At 17.2% G+C, this 12,508-nt stretch overlaps 3 protein-coding genes across 3 annotated transcripts in view, besides 25 other annotated features; 2 read left to right on the top strand and 1 right to left on the bottom strand. All coding sequences in view use genetic code 6, as the record gives it.

Annotated features, from left to right (window-relative positions):
• IMG5_034850 (RNA polymerase domain 2 family protein) overlaps positions 1-431 on the top strand; it is a gene marked incomplete at both ends in the record, with an annotated part of 1,505 nt that extends 1,074 nt beyond the window's left edge. Inside the window, 2 exons of the mRNA XM_004039029.1 lie at positions 1-2; positions 395-431. The exon at positions 1-2 is cut by the window's left edge and continues 90 nt beyond it. Of these exons, the coding sequence (XP_004039077.1) occupies positions 1-2; positions 395-431 (39 nt within the window). The remainder of the gene's footprint in view (positions 3-394) is intronic.
• Positions 432-893: 462 nt separating this feature from the next.
• Positions 894-961: a microsatellite.
• Positions 895-938: a microsatellite.
• A 168-nt stretch (positions 962-1,129) lies between the features above and the next one.
• Positions 1,130-1,182: a microsatellite.
• Positions 1,183-1,216: 34 nt separating this feature from the next.
• Positions 1,217-1,271: a microsatellite.
• Positions 1,220-1,293: a microsatellite.
• A 501-nt stretch (positions 1,294-1,794) lies between these two features.
• Positions 1,795-1,855: a microsatellite.
• A 301-nt stretch (positions 1,856-2,156) lies between these two features.
• Positions 2,157-2,196: a microsatellite.
• A 1,578-nt stretch (positions 2,197-3,774) lies between these two features.
• Positions 3,775-3,807: a microsatellite.
• Positions 3,775-3,809: a microsatellite.
• A 32-nt stretch (positions 3,810-3,841) lies between these two features.
• Positions 3,842-7,492, bottom strand: IMG5_034840 (hypothetical protein; the record flags this gene model as incomplete). The annotated part of the gene is made up of 10 exons (XM_004039028.1): positions 3,842-4,002; positions 4,055-4,598; positions 4,728-5,175; positions 5,241-5,444; positions 5,494-5,643; positions 5,701-5,970; positions 6,178-6,484; positions 6,535-6,680; positions 6,730-6,799; positions 6,847-7,492. 10 exons carry the CDS (start codon positions 7,490-7,492, stop codon positions 3,842-3,844), a joined length of 2,946 nt encoding a protein of 981 aa, XP_004039076.1.
• Positions 4,612-4,710: a microsatellite.
• Positions 4,902-4,957: a microsatellite.
• Positions 4,908-4,961: a microsatellite.
• Positions 5,007-5,049: a microsatellite.
• Positions 5,119-5,158: a microsatellite.
• Positions 5,207-5,239: a microsatellite.
• Positions 5,990-6,039: a microsatellite.
• Positions 6,003-6,043: a microsatellite.
• Positions 6,067-6,123: a microsatellite.
• Positions 6,071-6,123: a microsatellite.
• Positions 6,081-6,175: a microsatellite.
• Positions 7,493-8,562: 1,070 nt separating the features above from the next.
• Positions 8,563-8,590: a microsatellite.
• Positions 8,591-9,614: 1,024 nt separating this feature from the next.
• Positions 9,615-9,712: a microsatellite.
• Positions 9,618-9,731: a microsatellite.
• An 808-nt stretch (positions 9,732-10,539) lies between these two features.
• IMG5_034830 (hypothetical protein) lies at positions 10,540-12,428 on the top strand (the record flags this gene model as incomplete). The annotated part of the gene is made up of 4 exons (XM_004039027.1): positions 10,540-10,548; positions 10,684-10,951; positions 11,572-12,119; positions 12,408-12,428. The coding sequence occupies 4 exons, from the start codon at positions 10,540-10,542 to the stop codon at positions 12,426-12,428; spliced, it is 846 nt and encodes a 281-aa protein (XP_004039075.1).
• Positions 11,088-11,165: a microsatellite.
• Positions 11,202-11,292: a microsatellite.
• Positions 12,429-12,508: the final 80 nt, after the last annotated feature.

Here is a 12,508-nt window from a genome sequence, read left to right as displayed (position 1 = left end):
TAGTAATGAAAATTATTATTACAAATTTTTACATTCTCTTCTATAAGACCATTAAGTTTTTTAATTATTATAAAATTCTATAATAACGAAATTCTATAGAAATATACTTATAATTCTTATTAAGACTCGTTTATTATTTATTTTATTTAAAATTTTTGTCTTATTATTATTACATTTGCTACATCTATTATATATTTTAAATAAATAATATTTCGTTTTATGCAAGGACCAACTTCTTTAATATAAGCAGGAGTATAATTAAAATATTCTATAAAAAAAACTCATAAACTGTTATTATTTAATTGCCACTTCATATTATTTAATAAATTTAGTGCCTATTTAAGAAAATCTCACTTAATACAGTTTAAGAGTTGTTTAGAGACAATTTAAACAGTGTCCGTTACACGGTTCGCATTTTAATGTATCTTTGATATAGAAAAATATCTTGTGTATTTTCTTTACGGTTATAGAAATCAAAAAGTATATATCACATTTTTAACATTAATATTAAAGCAAAGTATAAATAACTTAGGGTATTTAATATTTTTAACAATTAAAATTACATGTATATTATTATAAAAGTATGACTTTTCTTTTAATTTATATAATTTTTTTATTAAAAAAAAATACATTAAGTACATGTTTATCTTATTTCTTAATAAATTATACTTGTTTAAATAAATAAATTCAATAAATAATATATTGGAATTACAAATTTTATTTTCATCTTGCTTTTGCTTAGATTAATAATTGATAAAAATTATTATTTATTTAATAACATAAATTATATATAATGTGATATTAATATATTTAAAATTACTTAAAAATAAATGAAAAATATAAGTTATTCTATAATATGTTTTCAAGATAAAATTTAAAAAAATAAATTTAATTTATATATATATATATATATATATATATATATTTATTATTATATAATTTTTATCATATTTGTTTATTAAAACCTTTTGATTATACTTACATTTTATATTTCTTTTTTTTAATAAAAAGAGTTGTAAAATATTTTTATATATATAAGTCTAATTTATAAATTTTTATACATTAAAACATTATACTAATTTTATTTATAATGCTTATTTTATTTTATTTATATATAATTAAATTTGACTATTTTTTATTTTTAAATAAATTATTTTATTACTTTTAATATATTTATGTTATGTTTATATTTAATTATTTATTAAAAAATAATGTTATTATTAATTTAATAATATTTATTTATATTAATTATAATTATTTTTATTTAATTAAATAATTGTATTTTTATTTAATATTAAATATATATATATATTTATTTTAGTATTCTTAAAATATTATTTTTTCTATTATTTTAGAAAATTTGATTAAAATATTGTTGATTGAAGTTTTTTTAAATTGCTGAAACAAGTATTTTAATTATATAATACTCTAAACTAAATATTTATATAATTATATTAAAAAAATAAATTATTAGTATATTAACATATAAATGATTATATTATTTATCTTTTTTATAAAAAAAAATAATAATATTTTATTATTATTATTTATTATTTTAAAGATATTAATAATAATAAATTAATTTTAATTTTTTCTAACTTTATTTAAATCATCTATTAAAGAAATATAATTATATATATATTTTTTTTTTAATAAAATTTTAATTATTTTAATGGGATTTATTAATACAGATTTCTTATTGTCAAATATTTAATTAAGAAATTCAGTTTTTCATATTTTTTTAATAAAAAATAAAAGAAAAAAATATATTAATAATATACTTATTTTTTTTTAATATATATATATATATATATATATATATATTTATATATTTATATATTTATTTATATAATATGATCTATATTAATTTTATTATTATTATTATATCATTACTCTACCAACACTTATAATAATAAATTATACAACAATTAATAAAAATAAAAAAAATAACAAAACAAAAAAATTTTTCAATAAATTTAAAAAAAAAGATCATCTAATAAATTATCTTACATAGATTTATTTAATTTTTCGTAACTTTTCTTTACTGAGTTTTTTTAACTTTTAGAAGCTTATTTACTAGCCTTTTATTTATTTCCGAATTTTTAATTTAAAATAAAATCTCCTTTTTCAAAACCTTTCATAGGATTATTATTTTCTAGATTTTTTAAAGTTTCATTTAGATTTTTAATTGTTTCACCAAAAAACTTTTAGGACTACTAAGTATCATTAAAAACTGTATTTTAAATTAAATTACATTCTTTTTATAAATTTCCAAAAGTTTCAAGTTTAGACTCTAAAAAAGTCCCTGTTTATTCATTTAACTTAATACCATTTTGATAAGACTCAAATTAAGAATTCGAATCTGAGAGTTTTCCAAAGATATTACTACTTTTATTAATTTGGTTTGAACTACTTTCTGAAATTTTTAAGCTATTATTTAATTAATTATATATACTTTCGCTTTTATTATCTTGATTGTTATATATTAATTATTTATTTATATATTAAACATTATTGAAATCGTTTTCTTTTGTGAAAATATTGAATTTTTTGTCATTATTATTATATTTTTGTTATTTTTTTAATAAAGAACAATCATTTATATTTTAAGAAATGAAAAACTAATTTTCTAAATTTTAATTAAAGTTTTTTATTTCTAATAAAAGTGGATTTAAACATTATAAAATTGGCGAAAAATTATCAGAAATTAATTTTAGAGTTTTCATGCAATTTTAAATATTAGAAAATTCGATTTTTTAATGTATAATATTAATTATTTATATAAGATTTTTAAGAATTACTTATATTTTTTCATTTCTATTAACGTTTAGAAATATTATTTATTAAGTATTTTATTTTTCCTATTAAATTATTTATTATAAACCTTTTATTTTTTGCATTTATTAGTCTATTTGTTGTAATTATAATTAATATTTATCTATTGTACTTCGAAAGTTCCTGTTTTCGATTTCTAAAACTTTATTTTTTTATTTTTCTTATATAAGTTTATTATTTATTTTTTTATAATTGATTTTTAGTTAATTTATTTCGTTTTATTTATTTATTAGGCTTAAATTTTCTATTGTTTTTCCTTAATATTATGTTTACATTTAATTTTATTATTAATATTATTATATTTATTGTGTTTATTTTTTAGTTATTAAACTATTTGATTATTTCTTTTAAATAGAAATGTCTAGATTAGTTGTGTTTTCAGAATTTTAATCTACAGATTAGCTTATAGGCTTTATTTGTAAAAATTAAGAAGGCTTTAAAATGTTTTGATTGTTTTAATTATTTCGAAAATATTGAATATTACTTAAAGATGTGTTTTTTAATAAATTCTATTAAGGTAGAGACTTTTCATTATTTTTTTACTTTTAAATTTTAGGATTATTTTCTTTTTTTGATATACTATTTTATAATGTTATTTAAGAATAGTTTAAGTTTATATTTTAATATAGGTTTTATTATTTATAATCTTCTTATTAGATTTTAAATATGCTTTTTGAATTTTATATTTGATTTTTTGTATTTTATTAAATATTTTTTTTTGTTTAAAGTTGTAAATGCATTTTTTTTTATTTTTACTAAATAAAAAATGTAGTATTTTTTATATAAATATGATATTGTAATTCAAATGATATTAATTAATCGTTTAAACGTATTTTTTTTTTTAATAATAATAAAAAAAACCTATATATTTTATAAATAATAATAGAAAAAAAGGGCTATTAATTTTTTGTTTTTTTATATTAATAAAAAAAATATATATTTTTCTTTCTTTTTTTTTTTCTTTTTTTTTTTTTGATATAAAAAAAAGGAATTATTAATATAAAATTCATTATAATAATTCACAAACATACTAAGCAAAAATTTATCCTAAGTTATTATCTGTACTTCTACACCCAACCGAAGCCCCACTTTAATCATTATTATTAGGAATATTAACTTCAAATAAAATAGTAGTATTATTAAATCTAGACGCATAATAACTTTAAACTTTATTTTTTAATAAATATATATATATATATAAAATAAAATATAAATTAACTCTAATTTCCACTATTTTTTGAAGCCAAAAAATAAATATTATTACTCTTTAGTTTATTAATTAGATTATCTTAATTAAAAAAGCTCTAATTTAGTAAGTTTACATTATGGCTCTTTTACAAATCATCTGGAATTGATTTCCAAGTATTTCTGAATTCTTCTTTACTGATATTTCCTGTAGAATTCAATAAGAAAACAATATTACTTTAAACATTAAAATAGTAAATATCTACTGAAGATTTTACTCCAAAAACAAGTATAAATGGGTATTAAGGGACCTATTAAAGATTTGGATTTCCAGAAAAACTTAAAGTAGTTTATACTTCTTATATTTAGTTTTATAAAGCATTTACTTAAGGACTAGAATCTATTTTAAGGCCAAAATAATTAGGTTTTAATTGCAATAAAAACTCGTTTATGGGATTTTAAGAATAGTTCTAAATTCTCATTTTTAATACTAATGTGTTATTTTAATTGAATATATCAGCTTCTAAATAAAGTCCTTTTTTTCCGTTTGTTCCGGCTGTATCACTAGTTATGACAACCTTTTTAGATTTAATATATATATATATAATTATATATTATATTATATATATATATATATATATTATATATATATATATATATATATATATATATATATATTTATATATATATGTTTATATAATAAAAACATTATATTTGGGTTCATCTTATTAATTTTATTTTGGTTTTTCTGGAGAATTTCCAAACAAATCAAAATCATCATTATTATTAGAAACATTTGGCTATTATTGTTATTATTAAACAGGTTTATTTATTGACATTAAGTCATTATCTAATAAATCTAATAAATTTCCTGCATTAGTTTATTGTTATTATTAAATTTATTATTATTAAGGTTATTGTTATTATTAAGGTTATTATTAAGATACTACATCGAACATATCTAATAAATCTAATTATTTTTAGGCAGGAGGAGCAGTTTGTTAAGGAGGTGCAGTTTGCAAAGGAGGTTAGTTGCTTGTAGCGAATTTCGTGGAATCTTTTTCAGGTACTGGAGATTCATCTTAATTATCTTATTTAATTTTTTCTTCTTGTTTTTTCTTTTCTTCTTTTTTATTTTATTAAGCTTCTTTTGCTCTATTTTTATATAAAAATATAATTTACACACATATATATATATATATATATATATATATATATACTATTAATATTTTTTTCTTCTAGGGAACATTTCATCTACAGTTTTTCCATAAACAGCAGAAAGTAAACCTAAACTTTCTACCATTTAATCACAATATTCAGTATCGTAGATGAATTAATCTTCCATTATTATTGGCATTTTACATAAAATAGTTTCTCTTGTTTTTTCGGGCTCTGAAGAGAGCATTCTCCAATAAATAAACGCTCTTTTTTTTTAATAAAAAATATATATATAAAATTTTTTGTTTAAAATACCTATCACGAACATCAGGATTTTCAGTCTTATAAGCAGCTTATTCAAGTAAATTTTAAATAAAATATTTACCATCATCAGGGTATTTTACTAATATTTTAACTGCTGCGGTTAAAATTTCTAATTATACACCTCTTTGTTCTTATAAAAAGCTAAAAAAAAAAAAAAATTAATATAAATTAAAATATAATAAAAATTTAATAAATTACTTTGAAATTTTAGCATTTATTAATTCTATTACATTTGGTATATGCTCAGCATATGTACCTAAAATCCAAGCAATTGCAGCTTTAGATATTTCTTCATTAGCTAAATCAGAAATTTTAATAATAGTATCTAAACTGTTTTGATAAGTAATTTTTTAAGGATATTTTCTATATATTTTTTAAATAGTAATTAGTATTTCCTATACAAAAGGATCTTAACTTCTTTGATTTTCTTTTAATTATTTTATTTATTCTAATAATATGTCTAAAATTCTTTAATTTTAAATATAATAAATATATAAATAATAATATAAAAAAAAATTTATAATTAAAAATAAAAAATTTAAAAAGATATATAAATTAAATAAAATAAATATATATGAATATATAAATATATTTATATATATATATAATTTTTTATATATACTTATAATTTTTAATATTTAAATTTTAATTTATTTATTTATAAATAATTTTTACTTATCAACCGTTTTATCAAATTTAATTGCTATTTTTCCTAATGAGCTTATAGAACGTCTTACGAAATCTGTATCAGGTTCATTTACATATTCTTTTATTTCATTCAGAACTAATTCATAGTTTTTATCATCACATATTTATGCTAATATATCTAGTTTTTCATTCTTAATATAGTATGGTTCGTTAAAATTACAAAAGAATACTTTTATGTTTTTTTCCATTAAACCTGGCTTCTTTTGTAATATATGAGATGAACATTTCAAAACTACATATTATATTTAAGGTTGATTCCATGAAAGTAATGAAACTTTTTTTTTTTTTTATATAATTAAAAATAATAAAAATTATTATATTTACCTAAATTTTAAGCTATTTTTCCTGTTAAATGCTTTACTATTTCAACTGATGTTACATAATCTAAAAATTTTAAAATGACCTTCACTGATCCTAACACTACACCAGGATTTATATGTGATAATCTAGGAAGAACTCTTTCTATAACACTTTTTTTTTAAAAATTAAATAAATAAATATTATTTAATTTTATATTACCTTTCAGCTTCTTTAGAATTTTCCGGAATATAATTAACTAAATAATCCATAACAACAATTTATCCCCATTCTTAAAAAAATAAAAATAAAAAATATTTATAAAATATATAATTTTACCACTGCAATCATTAACAGCAACCAGTAATTTTTAAAGAACTTTTTAAGTAACAGTGATTAGATTAGTACCTCTATAATACGACATTTCATTAAGAGAAATCAAACAATTGACCAAAACATGAACATTTCCTTCTTTTGTCAACATATTCTATAAAGTATCAATAAGTCCATTATTTTCAACAATATCAGGTGTAATTTCATATACTTTAGAAACACATAGAGCTGCTGTTTTTCTTACATAAGGCTCTGTGTCCTATAAGGCTTCTTTTAAAGGTTAAGCTAAATATTCATTTATTTTAGGAACTCTAATACAGCCCATTGTTCTTACTGCTAATCCTCTTATTATTGGGTTTTATTTGTTTTTTACATCTTTTGTGAATAGATTTACTACCATAATAGCATCGTCTGGACTGTTTTAGGAATAATTTATGATGTATAAGTATACTAGCTTTTTCATGTCGATTTAGGGATATTCTAAACATTTTATTACGGATTGGAATAATGGAGATACATCTTTTCCAACTGTCATTTAAGCTATTATCTTTTTTACTGCTTCTTTCTTTTTTTCATAAGAATTTGAACCTAAATCTTAAGCTAATTCAAGAAGTTCACCTCTTTTGTCTGATGTTTCAAAGTATTAAGCCATATTTTTTTATTTTACTCTTTTTTTTTTTTATTTTTTTTTAGCTTTTTATGATTTTTTTTTTACTTTTTTTTTTTTTGAAAAGTTAGATTTTTTTATTTTTAATATTTTTTTTTTTTTTTTTTATTTTTTCTTCTTCTTTTGTTTGTTATTTATTTGATTGTTAAATCGTTTGATTTTTTATAAATAGTACTTTTATTTATTTTAAATATAATATATATTTTTTTTAAAAAAAATAATAAAATAAATCTTATGTATAAGGCATTTATTTATATTTAAGAATAAATAAATTACATATATATTTTTTATTTTTTTAAAAAAAAAAATAGATTTATATATTTTATTGATTTTTTATAATATATTTTTTTTTTAAAAAAAAAAAAAATTAATATAATCATAAATAATAATGAGTTAATCCAAAAGTAGTGACATATTTTCTAATGAAGGTACAAATATGACATTTTCCCAAAACAATCGATTTATGATAAACTAAAATAATATTGGATACATTGAAAGTCCCCGATTTAACGAAGAAAGGATTCGCCAATCAATAAAAAAATAACAGGAATTCCAATAACAATAAAAATAGTATCAATAATAAACTTAAAACTAATAAACATTCCAAAAATAATAACAATCATCTTAATAATAATAATATCCTGAAGATTTCTAATTTAGTTTATAAAGATATAAATAAATCCTTGATTAAATATCGAAAGATTAATAAAATATTATTAAATAAGCAAGTACTTAAGAAGATAAATAATCGAATATATATAAAGAAGAAGATGAGTATAATTCAGAAAAACAGAATAAATAATGTTTATTTTCAAATACAAACAAAAAAGCTTTATAAGATACATTTTTTTTGTCATAAAAAGGGCAAACTATAAATGAACAATAAAGTAATATAAGTAATAATACCTCATACGAAGAAGAATTAAATAGAAAATTAAAAGAATTGGAAGACAAGAAAATATTCAACAACAAAAATAATATTGAGAATAATAATTCAATATGTTCCAAATCGAACTAATCTTCTATTTTAAGAACTTCTAAATTAGATATTTCTGAATAATAATAATAATAATAATAATAATAGTCATTAATTGGGATTAATATGAGGTTTTAGAATAGTGCTTTAATAAGTAAATATTCATTTATGATAGAATAGGATATATCGAAAAGTATAAACTATTAGAAATTAGACAATAATAACATATCTTTAATTTGTGAATAAAATAATAATGATGATAATTAAATATTGTTATATGATAGTGATGTAAAGGGTAGATTTTTAGAAAACTTCGAAATTATAGAAGATGAGGAAACAAAAGCCTTTTTAGGACGTCATTTTTAATAATAATAATAACAAAATATTGATTTTGATGAGTTTTTATCCTTTTTATATTAAGAATATACGATTTAGTTTTCTGAGGAAATCAAAAAAATGTAATTTGAGGAAATATTATAAAGAAAACTAATAATTAATAATGAAAAATATATATCTTTAAATGCTTTAAATATTCTTTCTAAAAAAAAAGGGTTAGGATGTAAAATTAAAAATATTTTAGAGAAAATTGAAGATTAAATGAAACTTTCTTAATAGAATCAAACCAATGAGAAGATTTTAAAAGAAATAAATAGCTTAAGTAAAGCTTTAGATAAAAAGAGTAAGGATATTTTATAGAGAGAGAAAAGTTTGAAAGAAAGGGAAGATTCAATAGTAGAAAAAGAAAGAAATTTCAAAAATATTTTAAAAGGAGAGTTTGATGTGATGATTTTTTCATTAGAAGAGGCTTTTAAGGAAAAAAATAATGAAATTAATAAAAAACTAGTTCTTTTAGATAAAACATTAAAAAATAAATTAAAAATCATTGAAAATAAAGCAAAAGAAATAAAATAAGTTTCCACCTAAAATAATACATTGGTTGATAAATATAAAGCCAAAGTTCTTGCTTTGGAAAAATAAGCTGAATTTTCAAAACAAAAAATACTTGATTTAGAAAAAAAATACTAACTTGAAAAAGAAAAAACGACGACAATATAAATTAAATATGAAAAAGTATTAAAAAAATCAAAACAATAAGAAATAACAATAAACACATTATAAAGACTAGAAAACAATAATAATAATAATAATAATAATAATAATAATAATAATAATAATAATAATAATAATAATAATAATATAATAATATATAAAAACTGAAAATAATAATACTTAAAAACAAGAAAATAAATAAAAATAAGATAACAATAATAATACGTAAAAATAAGAAAACAATAATATTTCTGAAATTGAAGAGGAAAATATATCATAAGATATAAGTAAAAAAACTACAATATTAAAAAAAAAAACTATTAATTCTATAACTAATGACGAAGAAATAAAGGTACTTTTGAATATAATTTAAATAATAATTAATAATATTAAATATACACTACCTTTAGTAATAAACGATTATAATAATTCTTAAATTAATCAAAATAATATATTGGAACTTTAAAATACTTAATTAGATATAGGTGAAGTTTTTTATCCTTCTTTTAATAATTTAGTGAGTGACTTATTAGAAATAATCCCTTCTTTACTTCTTAAGTAATAAAATTCCAAGGATTTATACAACTTAGTGAACTTAATGTCTAATTGTATTAATTTTAAGTTTAAAATATAGAATAAAATGCCTAATAAAAGGCAAAAATTGAACTTTTAAACCCTTGAAAGCCAAAAAAACTTGCTTAAATCTCAATAAGATCATATAAATGACATAATGATGAATTCTAATAAACAGACTGAAATAGTTTTTTTACCAAAGACTTAATTTTGGAGACGAAAACTTAAAAATATTACTACTAAAAATTTATTCATAATGAAATAAAATAAAAGTTTTATTAATGAAGATATTTAAAGGGAGATTTTACAAATTTTTAAATAATATTTAGATACATCAGAATTTCAATTAAAAAAAAACAATTAAAAAAATTCTCAATAAATAAATATTTTTGACGAAAATACTGCTTAAATAGAAAATTAGAAGTACATACTCATGACAAGAGTAGATATAATTTTAATTATACTTATTTTATAAACTAATAATAAAGAAAGTGCTTAAAGTTTATAATTTCTATTTAGTGATTTATGTAATTTTGATGATAGTTTGAATTAATTTATAAAAAATTATATAATTTAGGCAGGTTTAATACCTGTTTTAGTCTATAGAATGAATTAATCTATAGATTAATATATTGTTGTTGATTTAGGCGTTAATATATTACTTAATTTAGCATATGAAGGTTAAAGTTTTTAAAATTATATTAAGGAAATTAGCTAGGGATTTATTTTTGAGGCTGTTGTTTAAATTTTTGATAAATATAATCAGAAGCATGATATTTGTGAAAGATTGTCAGTTATTATTTAAAGAATTACTTATAATTGTTAATGCCTGGAAAAAATTGTTAGTAAAAAACACATTTAAGTGTTTTAAAATAAACTAATTTAAATAGAAAAAAATTATTCAACTGAAGATAATAATTTCTTAATCTCTAATTTAAATTCAATTTTATTAAATATAGAAAATAAAATTAAAATAAATTGATATATATATATATATATATATATATATATATATATATATATATATATATTTATTTATAATATATAAATAATATATATTATTAACTTTTTATTTTTTGTTTTTAATTTTAAATATTATATTAATTATAAATATTTTTCAATATATATTTTATATTCATTTATAATATTTATAACATATATACTTATATTTATATATATATTTTATTTAAATATCTTTATTAAAATAATATTAATAATTTTTACAATCTATAAACAAAGAATTTATTATTTATATATGAATAAAAAAAAAAAATGATAAGTTAAAAATAAATAAATTTTAAATATTTTTATTTTTTTATGAATAAAAAAATTTTATTTATCCTATGAAAATTAAAAAATTAAAAATAAAAAGATTTTTATATACATATATATATTAAAACAATGTTATAATAATATCTAAAATAACATATCCAATTATTTAAATATACTCAATTATTTAACAAAGTAAATTCAAATATAGTATACAGATACAAGCCCTAACGTAGTCCTTTTGACAAAACAAATTACATAGATAATTATGTACCAAGACCTAATCATTTTCATCCCGATAGAAAACCAAAACAATTAAAATGGGATGATCCAAATTACGAATGGCCTCCAGTAATTTTAAGACCTACATAACTTAAAGGAAAAGCATTAATAAAGCATATCGAATAACGTGAAAAGTTAGCATTAGAGAGACAAAAGGAATTTCGAATTCCGGAATTTAAAGCAGGGGATGTAATTGAAATACATTATTTAAAATCTTTGAGTGAAGGTTATGGAAATACAGTAACTGGATTATGCACTGCCAGATATAAATAGAATTCACTTATGTCTGGATTTGATATGGTATTTAGATTTTGTGGGGCTTAAGTATTTATGCATGTGAAATTATTTTCACCTTTTTTAAAAAGCCTAAAAGTTATTTAGACTTCTGAAGGTACTATTAGATATAAGTTGAATTATATATGGTATAGGAATAATACTGATAAAGAATTAAGAACTCCTATTGTTAGAAAAAAACTTAAAAGAAAAAAAAATAAAACATTTAATAAGAATAAAAACTCTTATAAAAATCAAAAAATACTATTTTCGATAATGCTTAAGACGAAATTTTGGAAGTTTGAGGAATAAAAAAAGAAGAAAAAAAAAAAAAAAAAGACTTTTTTTTATTTTTAATTTAATATACAGTAATATTTTTTTTTTTATATTATAAGAAATTTTTATTTAAAAAAAAAAAAAATTGTATTTTTTTAATATAAAATAAATATATATATATTTTTTTTTCATAATTATTAGTCTTCTATAAAGTTTATTTGATCAAGTAAACTTAGTATTGACTTTTAGATTAAATTTAAAAATGTATTTTTTTTTTATTTTTTTTAGGAATATAAATAAAA

Source organism: Ichthyophthirius multifiliis (assembly GCF_000220395.1).
Source record: "Ichthyophthirius multifiliis unplaced genomic scaffold scaff_1120509249812, whole genome shotgun sequence".
Taxonomy (NCBI): Eukaryota; Ciliophora; class Oligohymenophorea; order Hymenostomatida; genus Ichthyophthirius; species Ichthyophthirius multifiliis.
The sequence above is the reverse complement of the archived record's forward strand: the minus strand, read 5'-3'. Positions and strand labels throughout refer to the sequence as shown.